General features: G+C 33.8%; 4 protein-coding genes across 4 annotated transcripts; all 4 read left to right on the forward strand.

Annotated features, from left to right (window-relative positions):
* Window positions 1-507: 507 nt before the first annotated feature.
* On the forward strand, window positions 508-2,394 carry LOC133694899 (GDSL esterase/lipase At5g03980-like). Its single transcript, XM_062116591.1, has 5 exons — window positions 508-772; window positions 1,276-1,491; window positions 1,571-1,719; window positions 1,803-2,076; window positions 2,177-2,394. Exons 1-5 carry the CDS (start codon window positions 508-510, stop codon window positions 2,392-2,394), a joined length of 1,122 nt encoding a protein of 373 aa, XP_061972575.1.
* A 3,329-nt stretch (window positions 2,395-5,723) lies between these two features.
* On the forward strand, window positions 5,724-7,610 carry LOC133694900 (GDSL esterase/lipase At5g03980-like). Its single transcript, XM_062116592.1, has 5 exons — window positions 5,724-5,988; window positions 6,492-6,707; window positions 6,787-6,935; window positions 7,019-7,292; window positions 7,393-7,610. Exons 1-5 carry the CDS (start codon window positions 5,724-5,726, stop codon window positions 7,608-7,610), a joined length of 1,122 nt encoding a protein of 373 aa, XP_061972576.1.
* Window positions 7,611-10,895: 3,285 nt separating this feature from the next.
* LOC133694901 (GDSL esterase/lipase At5g03980-like) lies at window positions 10,896-12,782 on the forward strand. Its single transcript, XM_062116593.1, has 5 exons — window positions 10,896-11,160; window positions 11,664-11,879; window positions 11,959-12,107; window positions 12,191-12,464; window positions 12,565-12,782. The coding sequence occupies exons 1-5, from the start codon at window positions 10,896-10,898 to the stop codon at window positions 12,780-12,782; spliced, it is 1,122 nt and encodes a 373-aa protein (XP_061972577.1).
* Window positions 12,783-16,071: 3,289 nt separating this feature from the next.
* Window positions 16,072-17,958, forward strand: LOC133694902 (GDSL esterase/lipase At5g03980-like). The gene is made up of 5 exons (XM_062116594.1): window positions 16,072-16,336; window positions 16,840-17,055; window positions 17,135-17,283; window positions 17,367-17,640; window positions 17,741-17,958. Exons 1-5 carry the CDS (start codon window positions 16,072-16,074, stop codon window positions 17,956-17,958), a joined length of 1,122 nt encoding a protein of 373 aa, XP_061972578.1.
* Window positions 17,959-20,289: the final 2,331 nt, after the last annotated feature.

Here is a 20,289-nt window from a genome sequence, read left to right on the forward strand (position 1 = left end):
GGTTTTTTTTATTTAAAAAAAAGCTATTTGAGCAGAACAAGGCCAAAATGAAATGTAAACGTTCCATTCCATTGTGGGTTTTTTAAGTTAAACTGCGAGGCCAGGTAGGTTTAGTAACTATTTGACGAACCGGTCTATACCTCAACCATATTTGGCGAGCATGCACACCCTGGCACAACCATGCAGGAAACCACCAAAAACTTCGTGTTTCTACACAAATTTCCCTTTCATCTTTCGAGTATTATCTGGATTGGATATGAATCCAATTATCAGGTGTTTTTGGTCATGTTTCTAGAAGGATTGGCAGAAAACCACCATAAACTGTAAGATAGAGCTGGCTAATGTTCTGTATTCTCCACATTCCTTGTAAGAAGCCTCACATTTTCCCCCTGAAAGACAGAAATATCGGGACTTTGTGGGCAGAAAAATAGTATAAATACACAGCTACTTCCCTTGGTTTTTCATTAACAAAAATTAAGGACACGTAGTAAATCTCTTGAGTTAATTATGGCTACCAGCAACGTTGTTTGTGCTTTAGTTCTTTCCTCTCTGTTCCATTTTCTTCTTGTTCCTGTATCAAGTACTCGTGGAGTCAATGTTCTTAAAAAATGTGGGTTTAAAGCAATTTATCAGCTTGGGGATTCTATAGCTGACACTGGCAATTTGATTCGCGAAAATCCTCTTTCTCCATATGCTTCATTTCCTTATGGTTTGAAACTCTCGAAGCCAACAGGTAGATGCTCCAATGGGTTGTTGATGATTGATTACATTGGTAAGTTACGATATTCTTGATTTCACTGTTTCTCTAAGCGGTAATGCTGCCGAGTTTCAAACTGTGTTTGACTTGAAAAGGCTTCATTTTTTATGATTTTTATGCCTTGATCTACAAAATAATGCTAAACTTCAAGAAAATCCGACACATCGTTGATGTGGCCTGTAAATTTTTATCTGTCAGATTTCCTCTATGTTTAGCATTACTCTCCGTGTCATTTAGCTTGTGTTTGTTTAATTTTCTTGCTTCTATTCCCTTTCTCTTGTTTTCTTTTCTCAAACTTTCTTCTTCTTCTTCAGCAGCCGCCTTAATCCGAAAACTTTCTTGTTAAAAAATATATATCACAGTGTCTATCAGAATTATTCAAGTTAAGGGCTGTTCATTTCCTATATTATTAGGGTAAATTACATAATCTTAGGAAATTCAGGTTCTTAACTCTCTTTCTTACCTCATTTACGGTACAAGTTGCTTGATTGTGTTGACTTTTCTTTGAACAATTGCAGCACGCTCGGCTAAACTTCCCTCTCCTGGTGCCTACTTGAATTCGGCAAGAAAATTTTCCGGTGGCCGCGGTGGAGTGAATTTTGCAGTTGCTGGTTCAACTGCCTTGCCTGCAGAAGTTTTATCGTCAAAGAATATAATGAACATTGTGACAAATGAATCTCTTAGCACACAACTTGAGTGGATGTTCTCCTATTTTAACACAACATGTTCCAAAGGTAATCGGCATGTTTCATACGATGTTTCAATAGTTAAATCCTTTTCCAACCATCATGCCTGACAGTTATTGCTTCACAGATTGTGCTAAAGAAATCAAATCATCTCTCTTCATGGTTGGGGAGATTGGAGGCAATGACTATAACTATGCTTTCTTGTTTAACAAAACCACTGAAGAACTAAATGCGTTGGTTCCTGAAGTTGTCAGAGCTATAAAGGATGCTGTTGCGGTACGTTAGTTTTCGGTTTGTTCCTTCTGAATTTCTACCTATATTGTTGTTGTTTATGAATGTTCTTCGATGTGATTTTGCAGAAAGCCATTGGTCGCGGTGCTAGACGAGTGGTTGTCCCTGGAAACTTCCCGATAGGTTGCTTCCCGGTTTATCTTAGCCAATTCCAGCCCAATGATGCTGCTGCTTATGATGAGTTCCACTGCCTCAAGGGGTTAAACTCTTTCGCAAGTTATCACAATGAGCTTCTCAAGCAAACCGTTGAGGGATTGAAAAGAAATTACCCTGATGTGATCATAGTTTACGGCGACTATTACAAAGCATTCATGTCGATCTATCAGAACGCTCGGTCTCTTGGTGAGTTTATTTTCAAGATCCTTGTGAATGGTAGAGAAACTATACGGGGCCCAGCACAAAATTAATGCTTACAGCATCGTCTCCTTGTTTTTCTAAATAGGTTTTGATACGAAGTCGATGCAAAAAGCTTGCTGCGGGACTGGTGGTGATCATAATTTTAGCCTGATGAGAATGTGTGGAGATCCTGACGTTCCGGTTTGTCCAAAGCCTGATCAATACATCAGCTGGGATGGAGTTCATTTGACACAAAAGGCTTATCAACACATGGCAGAATGGCTTATCAACGATATCTTTCCAAAGCTTCAATGCAGTGCTTGATGTGAAAGTTCTGTCCTCACCAAGACATGGACTTGATAACATGAAGCTCTTAATTTTGTTTACAATTAAGCTTGTAAAAATATTCTTGTCTTTGAATTAAAAAGGGACCTCACAAGGTTGTTTGTAACTCTAATTATTCCCTTTTCAAATCACCAGCTCTTGATGCTTGTATTCAAACCCACCACAGAGAAGGATCGTGAAGAACTAAAAAACATCCAGACCACATCATATGATATATTAAGCATTTCATATGTTAAAATTTGGAACCAAGAGGTCCAGCTTCCTCAAAATCTTGAAACTCTGGAAGGAAGGAGTTGTGACAGTTTGATCAATTTAGCACCATCTACATCATCTTACAGAAATCTAACAGCTTTGCTTGTATGGGATTACATAGCACAAAAAATTCACTCTAGAATTGTTTCATAAACAGTTTTATTTTTATATTTTTATCTCTTAACTTCAATTAAATATATTTTTATTTTCTCTGTTGTTATTTTTTTTATTCCAAAATAATAACCAAATGCTATTTTAGTTATTGATTAAAATACAATGGCAATTTTATAAATAAACTTATTATTCATTGATTTTTTTGGTGCACCAGAACGACGATGTAAAATATTATGCTCGTCGTTCTTTCATAGAATAAAAATCATTGATTATCATATCAATTGTGAATCTTTCAGCAATTTGTTTTTCTATATAGACAATTAAATAATTTGCAAAAAAATCATTCTTCATCCAATTGCGAAGTCCTGTTTTAACAATTTTTATCACTAAAAAAGCTCGTTCAGTAGGCTGTGAGTTATCAATATTTTTTTCCAAAAAAAAAATCATTTCTTTTTATTTTGTTCATGGTTCAACCTAAAATCAAAACATATATCGCAAGAAAAAATTGATAATTTTTGTGGCTCTGCTGAAAACAAAACATAAAAAAAAATCCAAATATAATCAAAACAAACCTATAAAATATATCTAATTAATTAAAAAAAAATCACTATAACAAGAATTCAAAAAACAATTGGTAGAACTAGCAAATCTGAGAGAAAAAGAGAGTAAATATGGTAGAATTATATATATAAACAAACCTCATCAAATTATTAACAAACATCTCAAAACAAAACAAAATTATATTTTAAATTTAAGTTACCTTGTTTTGTTTGATGAAAGATAAATTAATTGGTAGCTCTGCTTTAATCTTTTTGTAGAAAAATTTTGCTCGTGATTTATGTTTTTATTTCTATTTTTGATCGGCTGCAGAATTTATATTAGGATAAATTGATGGCTCTGTTTTTTATTTCATAAAATAATACCTTTATATTTTTTTTCTTTCCCACTTAGGTCAGGAGTAAATTCAAAAGAAATCAAAATTAAATCAAACTTAATTTAAGGCTCACATCTTTAAAATAAAAAATATAACAGGCATATAAAAAAAGGACGTGGTCATCGGGTACGAAGCAGGCAGATTCCATTGCTGAGGAGGATCGGGGACTTGAAATGACGAGGAAAGCGGGCGATCTCATAATTGATTTCAACGTGGATGGTGCATAATCTCATATATATATATATATATATATATATATATATATATATATATATATATATATATATATATATAATGTAATGCGGTGCAACATCCGCATCTATCTTAAATCCTAAAAAAAAAGGTGGTCCTGCATTTGAACCTGAGCCGAGAAAACTGCTTAACTCGTATTATTTCGGAGGTGGGTTCTTGACAATATATAATGCCGTTCATCCAATCCAGATCAATCTCCTCACACTTAATTAGCCAGTAGTTAAAAAAAATTAAAATGTCTTGCAGGGGGCTCGGGCCCCTGCTTGCCCCCCCTGCTTCCGCCCCTACGCGCATGTGTTTCGATTTTAAGAAGAAACAAGTTAAAAATGCAATTCTCTATAAATCTTTCATGGTCAACAAGAAAAAGTAGGAAGATCCAAGGTTAGAGAACAAGCAAGAAGATCCAATGATTAAGTTGGTAATCAGATCCGATGGTCACGAGAAAAGGGGGAGATCCAGCGGTAAGAAAAGAAATAATTATCACTATGCTATTTTTCAAAAATAAAAATACTTTTAGCAAGTTGCTGTTGTCCTTTGTAGCAAGATTATGAATTCCATTTCTATTGATGTTTTGTTTTTTCAATTGAAAATGTATGTTTATGTTTTGAAGTGTTTCGACATGTATTTCAAGATTGTATTGTTCATATTATATTTGAATTATTATTATATATATAATTCAAAATATTAATTCAGTAAATATAATTTCTATTCAAATTTAGAGATAAATTAACTTGAAATTATGCAATTCAAATTTCAAACACAAGTAAAAAGTGGGGGTTGAACCGATATGACCCAATCGACTTGAATAGTCCACAAACAACCTGGATAACTGGTAAAAATATAGTTTGACTAAAAAACAATTCAAGACAACATCTTTTTTAAAACAAAATTGAGACGGCAACAAATTGAATCAACATAGGTCAACATTTCAAATGCATGACCCGGGTTTTAAGACCATATTAACACCAAATCAAAACAAATTATGAAGCTAAATTACCAATAAATTTATTGTTGAATGATAAAATCAAGAAAAAAATCAATCTAAAAAAACAACACAATAAAATAACATTTCTTAACAAAGTTACAAATTTGAACAAAGTTATGAAAATACCATTGGCGTTCTTCCAAGGCCTTTGTGAACTTCGATTACCCTAAAATTTTAATCTCGGATATAATGATATGTAAGGAGACTCCTCTTAAAATTTTAGCCTGATATAATAATCAAACTAAGAGATATAATTGATATAATGGTTTTTTTTATTTAAAAAAAAGCTATTTGAGCAGAACAAGGCCAAAATGAAATGTAAACGTTCCATTCCATTGTGGGTTTTTTAAGTTAAACTGCGAGGCCAGGTAGGTTTAGTAACTATTTGACGAACCGGTCTATACCTCAACCATATTTGGCGAGCATGCACACCCTGGCACAACCATGCAAGAAACCACCAAAAACTTCGTGTTTCTACACAAATTTCCCTTTCATCTTTCGAGTATTATCTGGATTGGATATGAATCCAATTATCAGGTGTTTTTGGTCATGTTTCTAGAAGGATTGGCAGAAAACCACCATAAACTGTAAGATAGAGCTGGCTAATGTTCTGTATTCTCCACATTCCTTGTAAGAAGCCTCACATTTTCCCCCTGAAAGACAGAAATATCGGGACTTTGTGGGCAGAAAAATAGTATAAATACACAGCTACTTCCCTTGGTTTTTCATTAACAAAAATTAAGGACACGTAGTAAATCTCTTGAGTTAATTATGGCTACCAGCAACGTTGTTTGTGCTTTAGTTCTTTCCTCTCTGTTCCATTTTCTTCTTGTTCCTGTATCAAGTACTCGTGGAGTCAATGTTCTTAAAAAATGTGGGTTTAAAGCAATTTATCAGCTTGGGGATTCTATAGCTGACACTGGCAATTTGATTCGCGAAAATCCTCTTTCTCCATATGCTTCATTTCCTTATGGTTTGAAACTCTCGAAGCCAACAGGTAGATGCTCCAATGGGTTGTTGATGATTGATTACATTGGTAAGTTACGATATTCTTGATTTCACTGTTTCTCTAAGCGGTAATGCTGCCGAGTTTCAAACTGTGTTTGACTTGAAAAGGCTTCATTTTTTATGATTTTTATGCCTTGATCTACAAAATAATGCTAAACTTCAAGAAAATCCGACACATCGTTGATGTGGCCTGTAAATTTTTATCTGTCAGATTTCCTCTATGTTTAGCATTACTCTCCGTGTCATTTAGCTTGTGTTTGTTTAATTTTTTTGCTTCTATTCCCTTTCTCTTGTTTTCTTTTCTCAAACTTTCTTCTTCTTCTTCAGCAGCCGCCTTAATCCGAAAACTTTCTTGTTAAAAAATATATATCACAGTGTCTATCAGAATTATTCAAGTTAAGGGCTGTTCATTTCCTATATTATTAGGGTAAATTACATAATCTTAGGAAATTCAGGTTCTTAACTCTCTTTCTTACCTCATTTACGGTACAAGTTGCTTGATTGTGTTGACTTTTCTTTGAACAATTGCAGCACGCTCGGCTAAACTTCCCTCTCCTGGTGCCTACTTGAATTCGGCAAGAAAATTTTCCGGTGGCCGCGGTGGAGTGAATTTTGCAGTTGCTGGTTCAACTGCCTTGCCTGCAGAAGTTTTATCGTCAAAGAATATAATGAACATTGTGACAAATGAATCTCTTAGCACACAACTTGAGTGGATGTTCTCCTATTTTAACACAACATGTTCCAAAGGTAATCGGCATGTTTCATACGATGTTTCAATAGTTAAATCCTTTTCCAACCATCATGCCTGACAGTTATTGCTTCACAGATTGTGCTAAAGAAATCAAATCATCTCTCTTCATGGTTGGGGAGATTGGAGGCAATGACTATAACTATGCTTTCTTGTTTAACAAAACCACTGAAGAACTAAATGCGTTGGTTCCTGAAGTTGTCAGAGCTATAAAGGATGCTGTTGCGGTACGTTAGTTTTCGGTTTGTTCCTTCTGAATTTCTACCTATATTGTTGTTGTTTATGAATGTTCTTCGATGTGATTTTGCAGAAAGCCATTGGTCGCGGTGCTAGACGAGTGGTTGTCCCTGGAAACTTCCCGATAGGTTGCTTCCCGGTTTATCTTAGCCAATTCCAGCCCAATGATGCTGCTGCTTATGATGAGTTCCACTGCCTCAAGGGGTTAAACTCTTTCGCAAGTTATCACAATGAGCTTCTCAAGCAAACCGTTGAGGGATTGAAAAGAAATTACCCTGATGTGATCATAGTTTACGGCGACTATTACAAAGCATTCATGTCGATCTATCAGAACGCTCGGTCTCTTGGTGAGTTTATTTTCAAGATCCTTGTGAATGGTAGAGAAACTATACGGGGCCCAGCACAAAATTAATGCTTACAGCATCGTCTCCTTGTTTTTCTAAATAGGTTTTGATACGAAGTCGATGCAAAAAGCTTGCTGCGGGACTGGTGGTGATCATAATTTTAGCCTGATGAGAATGTGTGGAGATCCTGACGTTCCGGTTTGTCCAAAGCCTGATCAATACATCAGCTGGGATGGAGTTCATTTGACACAAAAGGCTTATCAACACATGGCAGAATGGCTTATCAACGATATCTTTCCAAAGCTTCAATGCAGTGCTTGATGTGAAAGTTCTGTCCTCACCAAGACATGGACTTGATAACATGAAGCTCTTAATTTTGTTTACAATTAAGCTTGTAAAAATATTCTTGTCTTTGAATTAAAAAGGGACCTCACAAGGTTGTTTGTAACTCTAATTATTCCCTTTTCAAATCACCAGCTCTTGATGCTTGTATTCAAACCCACCACAGAGAAGGATCGTGAAGAACTAAAAAACATCCAGACCACATCATATGATATATTAAGCATTTCATATGTTAAAATTTGGAACCAAGAGGTCCAGCTTCCTCAAAATCTTGAAACTCTGGAAGGAAGGAGTTGTGACAGTTTGATCAATTTAGCAACCATCTACATCATCTTACAGAAATCTAACAGCTTTGCTTGTATGGGATTACATAGCACAAAAAATTCACTCTAGAATTGTTTCATAAACAGTTTTATTTTTATATTTTTATCTCTTAACTTCAATTAAATATATTTTTATTTTCTCTGTTGTTATTTTTTTTATTCCAAAATAATAACCAAATGCTATTTTAGTTATTGATTAAAATACAATGGCAATTTTATAAATAAACTTATTATTCATTGATTTTTTTGGTGCACCAGAACGACGATGTAAAATATTATGCTCGTCGTTCTTTCATAGAATAAAAATCATTGATTATCATATCAATTGTGAATCTTTCAGCAATTTGTTTTTCTATATAGACAATTAAATAATTTGCAAAAAAATCATTCTTCATCCAATTGCGAAGTCCTGTTTTAACAATTTTTATCACTAAAAAAGCTCGTTCAGTAGGCTGTGAGTTATCAATATTTTTTTCCAAAAAAAAAAATCATTTCTTTTTATTTTGTTCATGGTTCAACCTAAAATCAAAACATATATCGCAAGAAAAAATTGATAATTTTTGTGGCTCTGCTGAAAACAAAACATAAAAAAAAATCCAAATATAATCAAAACAAACCTATAAAATATATCTAATTAATTAAAAAAAAATCACTATAACAAGAATTCAAAAAACAATTGGTAGAACTAGCAAATCTGAGAGAAAAAGAGAGTAAATATGGTAGAATTATATATATAAACAAACCTCATCAAATTATTAACAAACATCTCAAAACAAAACAAAATTAGATTTTAAATTTAAGTTACCTTGTTTTGTTTGATGAAAGATAAATTAATTGGTAGCTCTGCTTTAATCTTTTTGTAGAAAAATTTTGCTCGTGATTTATGTTTTTATTTCTATTTTTGATCGGCTGCAGAATTTATATTAGGATAAATTGATGGCTCTGTTTTTTATTTCATAAAATAATACCTTTATATTTTTTTTCTTTCCCACTTAGGTCAGGAGTAAATTCAAAAGAAATCAAAATTAAATCAAACTTAATTTAAGGCTCACATCTTTAAAATAAAAAATATAACAGGCATATAAAAAAAGGACGTGGTCATCGGGTACGAAGCAGGCAGATTCCATTGCTGAGGAGGATCGGGGACTTGAAATGACGAGGAAAGCGGGCGATCTCATAATTGATTTCAACGTGGATGGTGCATAATCTCATATATATATATATATAATGTAATGCGGTGCAACATCCGCATCTATCTTAAATCCTTAAAAAAAAGGCGGTCCTGCATTTGAACCTGAGCCGAGAAAACTGCTTAACTCGTATTATTTCGGAGGTGGGTTCTTGACAATATATAATGCCGTTCATCCAATCCAGATCAATCTCCTCACACTTAATTAGCCAGTAGTTAAAAAAAATTAAAATGTCTTGCAGGGGGCTCGGGCCCCTGCTTGCCCCCCCTGCTTCCGCCCCTGCGCGCATGTGTTTCGATTTTAAGAAGAAACAAGTTAAAAATGCAATTCTCTATAAATCTTTCATGGTCAACAAGAAAAAGTAGGAAGATCCAAGGTTAGAGAACAAGCAAGAAGATCCAATGATTAAGTTGGTAATCAGATCCGATGGTCAAGAGAAAAGGGGGAGATCCAGCGGTAAGAAAAGAAATAATTATCACTATGCTATTTTTCAAAAATAAAAATACTTTTAGCAAGTTGCTGTTGTCCTTTGTAGCAAGATTATGAATTCCATTTCTATTGATGTTTTGTTTTTTCAATTGAAAATGTATGTTTATGTTTTGAAGTGTTTCGACATGTATTTCAAGATTGTATTGTTCATATTATATTTGAATTATTATTATATATATAATTCAAAATATTAATTCAGTAAATATAATTTCTATTCAAATTTAGAGATAAATTAACTTGAAATTATGCAATTCAAATTTCAAACACAAGTAAAAAGTGGGGGTTGAACCGATATGACCCAATCGACTTGAATAGTCCACAAACAACCTGGATAACTGGTAAAAATATAGTTTGACTAAAAAACAATTCAAGACAACATCTTTTTTAAAACAAAATTGAGACGGCAACAAATTGAATCAACATAGGTCAACATTTCAAATGCATGACCCGGGTTTTAAGACCATATTAACACCAAATCAAAACAAATTATGAAGCTAAATTACCAATAAATTTATTGTTGAATGATAAAATCAAGAAAAAAATCAATCTAAAAAAACAACACAATAAAATAACATTTCTTAACAAAGTTACAAATTTGAACAAAGTTATGAAAATACCATTGGCGTTCTTCCAAGGCCTTTGTGAACTTCGATTACCCTAAAATTTTAATCTCGGATATAATGATATGTAAGGAGACTCCTCTTAAAATTTTAGCCTGATATAATAATCAAACTAAGAGATATAATTGATATAATGGTTTTTTTTATTTAAAAAAAAGCTATTTGAGCAGAACAAGGCCAAAATGAAATGTAAACGTTCCATTCCATTGTGGGTTTTTTAAGTTAAACTGCGAGGCCAGGTAGGTTTAGTAACTATTTGACGAACCGGTCTATACCTCAACCATATTTGGCGAGCATGCACACCCTGGCACAACCATGCAAGAAACCACCAAAAACTTCGTGTTTCTACACAAATTTCCCTTTCATCTTTCGAGTATTATCTGGATTGGATATGAATCCAATTATCAGGTGTTTTTGGTCATGTTTCTAGAAGGATTGGCAGAAAACCACCATAAACTGTAAGATAGAGCTGGCTAATGTTCTGTATTCTCCACATTCCTTGTAAGAAGCCTCACATTTTCCCCCTGAAAGACAGAAATATCGGGACTTTGTGGGCAGAAAAATAGTATAAATACACAGCTACTTCCCTTGGTTTTTCATTAACAAAAATTAAGGACACGTAGTAAATCTCTTGAGTTAATTATGGCTACCAGCAACGTTGTTTGTGCTTTAGTTCTTTCCTCTCTGTTCCATTTTCTTCTTGTTCCTGTATCAAGTACTCGTGGAGTCAATGTTCTTAAAAAATGTGGGTTTAAAGCAATTTATCAGCTTGGGGATTCTATAGCTGACACTGGCAATTTGATTCGCGAAAATCCTCTTTCTCCATATGCTTCATTTCCTTATGGTTTGAAACTCTCGAAGCCAACAGGTAGATGCTCCAATGGGTTGTTGATGATTGATTACATTGGTAAGTTACGATATTCTTGATTTCACTGTTTCTCTAAGCGGTAATGCTGCCGAGTTTCAAACTGTGTTTGACTTGAAAAGGCTTCATTTTTTATGATTTTTATGCCTTGATCTACAAAATAATGCTAAACATCAAGAAAATCCGACACATCGTTGATGTGGCCTGTAAATTTTTATCTGTCAGATTTCCTCTATGTTTAGCATTACTCTCCGTGTCATTTAGCTTGTGTTTGTTTAATTTTCTTGCTTCTATTCCCTTTCTCTTGTTTTCTTTTCTCAAACTTTCTTCTTCTTCTTCAGCAGCCGCCTTAATCCGAAAACTTTCTTGTTAAAAAATATATATCACAGTGTCTATCAGAATTATTCAAGTTAAGGGCTGTTCATTTCCTATATTATTAGGGTAAATTACATAATCTTAGGAAATTCAGGTTCTTAACTCTCTTTCTTACCTCATTTACGGTACAAGTTGCTTGATTGTGTTGACTTTTCTTTGAACAATTGCAGCACGCTCGGCTAAACTTCCCTCTCCTGGTGCCTACTTGAATTCGGCAAGAAAATTTTCCGGTGGCCGCGGTGGAGTGAATTTTGCAGTTGCTGGTTCAACTGCCTTGCCTGCAGAAGTTTTATCGTCAAAGAATATAATGAACATTGTGACAAATGAATCTCTTAGCACACAACTTGAGTGGATGTTCTCCTATTTTAACACAACATGTTCCAAAGGTAATCGGCATGTTTCATACGATGTTTCAATAGTTAAATCCTTTTCCAACCATCATGCCTGACAGTTATTGCTTCACAGATTGTGCTAAAGAAATCAAATCATCTCTCTTCATGGTTGGGGAGATTGGAGGCAATGACTATAACTATGCTTTCTTGTTTAACAAAACCACTGAAGAACTAAATGCGTTGGTTCCTGAAGTTGTCAGAGCTATAAAGGATGCTGTTGCGGTACGTTAGTTTTCGGTTTGTTCCTTCTGAATTTCTACCTATATTGTTGTTGTTTATGAATGTTCTTCGATGTGATTTTGCAGAAAGCCATTGGTCGCGGTGCTAGACGAGTGGTTGTCCCTGGAAACTTCCCGATAGGTTGCTTCCCGGTTTATCTTAGCCAATTCCAGCCCAATGATGCTGCTGCTTATGATGAGTTCCACTGCCTCAAGGGGTTAAACTCTTTCGCAAGTTATCACAATGAGCTTCTCAAGCAAACCGTTGAGGGATTGAAAAGAAATTACCCTGATGTGATCATAGTTTACGGCGACTATTACAAAGCATTCATGTCGATCTATCAGAACGCTCGGTCTCTTGGTGAGTTTATTTTCAAGATCCTTGTGAATGGTAGAGAAACTATACGGGGCCCAGCACAAAATTAATGCTTACAGCATCGTCTCCTTGTTTTTCTAAATAGGTTTTGATACGAAGTCGATGCAAAAAGCTTGCTGCGGGACTGGTGGTGATCATAATTTTAGCCTGATGAGAATGTGTGGAGATCCTGACGTTCCGGTTTGTCCAAAGCCTGATCAATACATCAGCTGGGATGGAGTTCATTTGACACAAAAGGCTTATCAACACATGGCAGAATGGCTTATCAACGATATCTTTCCAAAGCTTCAATGCAGTGCTTGATGTGAAAGTTCTGTCCTCACCAAGACATGGACTTGATAACATGAAGCTCTTAATTTTGTTTACAATTAAGCTTGTAAAAATATTCTTGTCTTTGAATTAAAAAGGGACCTCACAAGGTTGTTTGTAACTCTAATTATTCCCTTTTCAAATCACCAGCTCTTGATGCTTGTATTCAAACCCACCACAGAGAAGGATCGTGAAGAACTAAAAAACATCCAGACCACATCATATGATATATTAAGCATTTCATATGTTAAAATTTGGAACCAAGAGGTCCAGCTTCCTCAAAATCTTGAAACTCTGGAAGGAAGGAGTTGTGACAGTTTGATCAATTTAGCAACCATCTACATCATCTTACAGAAATCTAACAGCTTTGCTTGTATGGGATTACATAGCACAAAAAATTCACTCTAGAATTGTTTCATAAACAGTTTTATTTTTATATTTTTATCTCTTAACTTCAATTAAATATATTTTTATTTTCTCTGTTGTTATTTTTTTTATTCCAAAATAATAACCAAATGCTATTTTAGTTATTGATTAAAATACAATGGCAATTTTATAAATAAACTTATTATTCATTGATTTTTTTGGTGCACCAGAACGACGATGTAAAATATTATGCTCGTCGTTCTTTCATAGAATAAAAATCATTGATTATCATATCAATTGTGAATCTTTCAGCAATTTGTTTTTCTATATAGACAATTAAATAATTTGCAAAAAAATCATTCTTCATCCAATTGCGAAGTCCTGTTTTAACAATTTTTATCACTAAAAAAGCTCGTTCAGTAGGCTGTGAGTTATCAATATTTTTTTCCAAAAAAAAAAATCATTTCTTTTTATTTTGTTCATGGTTCAACCTAAAATCAAAACATATATCGCAAGAAAAAATTGATAATTTTTGTGGCTCTGCTGAAAACAAAACATAAAAAAAAATCCAAATATAATCAAAACAAACCTATAAAATATATCTAATTAATTAAAAAAAAATCACTATAACAAGAATTCAAAAAACAATTGGTAGAACTAGCAAATCTGAGAGAAAAAGAGAGTAAATATGGTAGAATTATATATATAAACAAACCTCATCAAATTATTAACAAACATCTCAAAACAAAACAAAATTAGATTTTAAATTTAAGTTACCTTGTTTTGTTTGATGAAAGATAAATTAATTGGTAGCTCTGCTTTAATCTTTTTGTAGAAAAATTTTGCTCGTGATTTATGTTTTTATTTCTATTTTTGATCGGCTGCAGAATTTATATTAGGATAAATTGATGGCTCTGTTTTTTATTTCATAAAATAATACCTTTATATTTTTTTTCTTTCCCACTTAGGTCAGGAGTAAATTCAAAAGAAATCAAAATTAAATCAAACTTAATTTAAGGCTCACATCTTTAAAATAAAAAATATAACAGGCATATAAAAAAAGGACGTGGTCATCGGGTACGAAGCAGGCAGATTCCATTGCTGAGGAGGATCGGGGACTTGAAATGACGAGGAAAGCGGGCGATCTCATAATTGATTTCAACGTGGATGGTGCATAATCTCATATATATATATATATAATGTAATGCGGTGCAACATCCGCATCTATCTTAAATCCTAAAAAAAAAGGCGGTCCTGCATTTGAACCTGAGCCGAGAAAACTGCTTCTCAACTCGTATTATTTCGGAGGTGGGTTCTTGACAATATATAATGCCGTTCATCCAATCCAGATCAATCTCCTCACACTTAATTAGCCAGTAGTTAAAAAAAATTAAAATGTCTTGCAGGGGGCTCGGGCCCCTGCTTGCCCCCCCTGCTTCCGCCCCTGCGCGCATGTGTTTCGATTTTAAGAAGAAACAAGTTAAAAATGCAATTCTCTATAAATCTTTCATGGTCAACAAGAAAAAGTAGGAAGATCCAAGGTTAGAGAACAAGCAAGAAGATCCAATGATTAAGTTGGTAATCAAATCCGATGGTCAAGAGAAAAGGGGGAGATCCAGCGGTAAGAAAAGAAATAATTATCACTATGCTATTTTTCAAAAATAAAAATACTTTTAGCAAGTTGCTGTTGTCCTTTGTAGCAAGATTATGAATTCCATTTCTATTGATGTTTTGTTTTTTCAATTGAAAATGTATGTTTATGTTTTGAAGTGTTTCGACATGTATTTCAAGATTGTATTGTTCATATTATATTTGAATTATTATTATATATATAATTCAAAATATTAATTCAGTAAATATAATTTCTATTCAAATTTAGAGATAAATTAACTTGAAATTATGCAATTCAAATTTCAAACACAAGTAAAAAGTGGGGGTTGAACCGATATGACCCAATCGACTTGAATAGTCCACAAACAACCTGGATAACTGGTAAAAATATAGTTTGACTAAAAAACAATTCAAGACAACATCTTTTTTAAAACAAAATTGAGACGGCAACAAATTGAATCAACATAGGTCAACATTTCAAATGCATGACCCGGGTTTTAAGACCATATTAACACCAAATCAAAACAAATTATGAAGCTAAATTACCAATAAATTTATTGTTGAATGATAAAATCAAGAAAAAAATCAATCTAAAAAAACAACACAATAAAATAACATTTCTTAACAAAGTTACAAATTTGAACAAAGTTATGAAAATACCATTGGCGTTCTTCCAAGGCCTTTGTGAACTTCGATTACCCTAAAATTTTAATCTCGGATATAATGATATGTAAGGAGACTCCTCTTAAAATTTTAGCCTGATATAATAATCAAACTAAGAGATATAATTGATATAATGGTTTTTTTTATTTAAAAAAAAAGCTATTTGAGCAGAACAAGGCCAAAATGAAATGTAAACGTTCCATTCCATTGTGGGTTTTTTAAGTTAAACTGCGAGGCCAGGTAGGTTTAGTAACTATTTGACGAACCGGTCTATACCTCAACCATATTTGGCGAGCATGCACACCCTGGCACAACCATGCAAGAAACCACCAAAAACTTCGTGTTTCTACACAAATTTCCCTTTCATCTTTCGAGTATTATCTGGATTGGATATGAATCCAATTATCAGGTGTTTTTGGTCATGTTTCTAGAAGGATTGGCAGAAAACCACCATAAACTGTAAGATAGAGCTGGCTAATGTTCTGTATTCTCCACATTCCTTGTAAGAAGCCTCACATTTTCCCCCTGAAAGACAGAAATATCGGGACTTTGTGGGCAGAAAAATAGTATAAATACACAGCTACTTCCCTTGGTTTTTCATTAACAAAAATTAAGGACACGTAGTAAATCTCTTGAGTTAATTATGGCTACCAGCAACGTTGTTTGTGCTTTAGTTCTTTCCTCTCTGTTCCATTTTCTTCTTGTTCCTGTATCAAGTACTCGTGGAGTCAATGTTCTTAAAAAATGTGGGTTTAAAGCAATTTATCAGCTTGGGGATTCTATAGCTGACACTGGCAATTTGATTCGCGAAAATCCTCTTTCTCCATATGCTTCATTTCCTTATGGTTTGAAACTCTCGAAGCCAACAGGTAGATGCTCCAATGGGTTGTTGATGATTGATTACATTGGTAAGTTACGATATTCTTGATTTCACTGTTTCTCTAAGCGGTAATGCTGCCGAGTTTCAAACTGTGTTTGACTTGAAAAGGCTTCATTTTTTATGATTTTTATGCCTTGATCTACAAAATAATGCTAAACATCAAGAAAATCCGACACATCGTTGATGTGGCCTGTAAATTTTTATCTGTCAGATTTCCTCTATGTTTAGCATTACTCTCCGTGTCATTTAGCTTGTGTTTGTTTAATTTTCTTGCTTCTATTCCCTTTCTCTTGTTTTCTTTTCTCAAACTTTCTTCTTCTTCTTCAGCAGCCGCCTTAATCCGAAAACTTTCTTGTTAAAAAATATATATCACAGTGTCTATCAGAATTATTCAAGTTAAGGGCTGTTCATTTCCTATATTATTAGGGTAAATTACATAATCTTAGGAAATTCAGGTTCTTAACTCTCTTTCTTACCTCATTTACGGTACAAGTTGCTTGATTGTGTTGACTTTTCTTTGAACAATTGCAGCACGCTCGGCTAAACTTCCCTCTCCTGGTGCCTACTTGAATTCGGCAAGAAAATTTTCCGGTGGCCGCGGTGGAGTGAATTTTGCAGTTGCTGGTTCAACTGCCTTGCCTGCAGAAGTTTTATCGTCAAAGAATATAATGAACATTGTGACAAATGAATCTCTTAGCACACAACTTGAGTGGATGTTCTCCTATTTTAACACAACATGTTCCAAAGGTAATCGGCATGTTTCATACGATGTTTCAATAGTTAAATCCTTTTCCAACCATCATGCCTGACAGTTATTGCTTCACAGATTGTGCTAAAGAAATCAAATCATCTCTCTTCATGGTTGGGGAGATTGGAGGCAATGACTATAACTATGCTTTCTTGTTTAACAAAACCACTGAAGAACTAAATGCGTTGGTTCCTGAAGTTGTCAGAGCTATAAAGGATGCTGTTGCGGTACGTTAGTTTTCGGTTTGTTCCTTCTGAATTTCTACCTATATTGTTGTTGTTTATGAATGTTCTTCGATGTGATTTTGCAGAAAGCCATTGGTCGCGGTGCTAGACGAGTGGTTGTCCCTGGAAACTTCCCGATAGGTTGCTTCCCGGTTTATCTTAGCCAATTCCAGCCCAATGATGCTGCTGCTTATGATGAGTTCCACTGCCTCAAGGGGTTAAACTCTTTCGCAAGTTATCACAATGAGCTTCTCAAGCAAACCGTTGAGGGATTGAAAAGAAATTACCCTGATGTGATCATAGTTTACGGCGACTATTACAAAGCATTCATGTCGATCTATCAGAACGCTCGGTCTCTTGGTGAGTTTATTTTCAAGATCCTTGTGAATGGTAGAGAAACTATACGGGGCCCAGCACAAAATTAATGCTTACAGCATCGTCTCCTTGTTTTTCTAAATAGGTTTTGATACGAAGTCGATGCAAAAAGCTTGCTGCGGGACTGGTGGTGATCATAATTTTAGCCTGATGAGAATGTGTGGAGATCCTGACGTTCCGGTTTGTCCAAAGCCTGATCAATACATCAGCTGGGATGGAGTTCATTTGACACAAAAGGCTTATCAACACATGGCAGAATGGCTTATCAACGATATCTTTCCAAAGCTTCAATGCAGTGCTTGATGTGAAAGTTCTGTCCTCACCAAGACATGGACTTGATAACATGAAGCTCTTAATTTTGTTTACAATTAAGCTTGTAAAAATATTCTTGTCTTTGAATTAAAAAGGGACCTCACAAGGTTGTTTGTAACTCTAATTATTCCCTTTTCAAATCACCAGCTCTTGATGCTTGTATTCAAACCCACCACAGAGAAGGATCGTGAAGAACTAAAAAACATCCAGACCACATCATATGATATATTAAGCATTTCATATGTTAAAATTTGGAACCAAGAGGTCCAGCTTCCTCAAAATCTTGAAACTCTGGAAGGAAGGAGTTGTGACAGTTTGATCAATTTAGCAACCATCTACATCATCTTACAGAAATCTAACAGCTTTGCTTGTATGGGATTACATAGCACAAAAAATTCACTCTAGAATTGTTTCATAAACAGTTTTATTTTTATATTTTTATCTCTTAACTTCAATTAAATATATTTTTATTTTCTCTGTTGTTATTTTTTTTATTCCAAAATAATAACCAAATGCTATTTTAGTTATTGATTAAAATACAATGGCAATTTTATAAATAAACTTATTATTCATTGATTTTTTTGGTGCACCAGAACGACGATGTAAAATATTATGCTCGTCGTTCTTTCATAGAATAAAAATCATTGATTATCATATCAATTGTGAATCTTTCAGCAATTTGTTTTTCTATATAGACAATTAAATAATTTGCAAAAAAATCATTCTTCATCCAATTGCGAAGTCCTGTTTTAACAATTTTTATCACTAAAAAAGCTCGTTCAGTAGGCTGTGAGTTATCAATATTTTTTTCCAAAAAAAAAAATCATTTCTTTTTATTTTGTTCATGGTTCAACCTAAAATCAAAACATATATCGCAAGAAAAAATTGATAATTTTTGTGGCTCTGCTGAAAACAAAACATAAAAAAAAATCCAAATATAATCAAAACAAACCTATAAAATATATCTAATTAATTAAAAAAAAATCACTATAACAAGAATTCAAAAAACAATTGGTAGAACTAGCAAATCTGAGAGAAAAAGAGAGTAAATATGGTAGAATTATATATATAAACAAACCTCATCAAATTATTAACAAACATCTCAAAACAAAACAAAATTAGATTTTAAATTTAAGTTACCTTGTTTTGTTTGATGAAAGATAAATTAATTGGTAGCTCTGCTTTAATCTTTTTGTAGAAAAATTTTGCTCGTGATTTATGTTTTTATTTCTATTTTTGATCGGCTGCAGAATTTATATTAGGATAAATTGATGGCTCTGTTTTTTATTTCATAAAATAATACCTTTATATTTTTTTTCTTTCCCACTTAGGTCAGGAGTAAATTCAAAAGAAATCAAAATTAAATCAAACTTAATTTAAGGCTCACATCTTTAAAATAAAAAATATAACAGGCATATAAAAAAAGGACGTGGTCATCGGGTACGAAGCAGGCAGATTCCATTGCTGAGGAGGATCGGGGACTTGAAATGACGAGGAAAGCGGGCGATCTCATAATTGATTTCAACGTGGATGGTGCATAATCTCATATATATATATATATAATGTAATGCGGTGCAACATCCGCATCTATCTTAAATCCTAAAAAAAAAGGCGGTCCTGCATTTGAACCTGAGCCGAGAAAACTGCTTCTCAACTCGTATTATTTCGGAGGTGGGTTCTTGACAATATATAATGCCGTTCATCCAATCCAGATCAATCTCCTCACACTTAATTAGCCAGTAGTTAAAAAAAATTAAAATGTCTTGCAGGGGGCTCGGGCCCCTGCTTGCCCCCCCTGCTTCCGCCCCTGCGCGCATGTGTTTCGATTTTAAGAAGAAACAAGTTAAAAATGCAATTCTCTATAAATCTTTCATGGTCAACAAGAAAAAGTAGGAAGATCCAAGGTTAGAGAACAAGCAAGAAGATCCAATGATTAAGTTGGTAATCAAATCCGATGGTCAAGAGAAAAGGGGGAGATCCAGCGGTAAGAAAAGAAATAATTATCACTATGCTATTTTTCAAAAATAAAAATACTTTTAGCAAGTTGCTGTTGTCCTTTGTAGCAAGATTATGAATTCCATTTCTATTGATGTTTTGTTTTTTCAATTGAAAATGTATGTTTATGTTTTGAAGTGTTTCGACATGTATTTCAAGATTGTATTGTTCATATTATATTTGAATTATTATTATATATATAATTCAAAATATTAATTCAGTAAATATAATTTCTATTCAAATTTAGAGATAAATTAACTTGAAATTATGCAATTCAAATTTCAAACACAAGTAAAAAGTGGGGGTTGAACCGATATGACCCAATCG

The sequence above is a fragment of the Populus nigra genome, chromosome 5 (assembly GCF_951802175.1).
Source record: "Populus nigra chromosome 5, ddPopNigr1.1, whole genome shotgun sequence".
Lineage (NCBI taxonomy): Eukaryota > Viridiplantae > Streptophyta > Magnoliopsida > Malpighiales > Salicaceae > Populus > Populus nigra.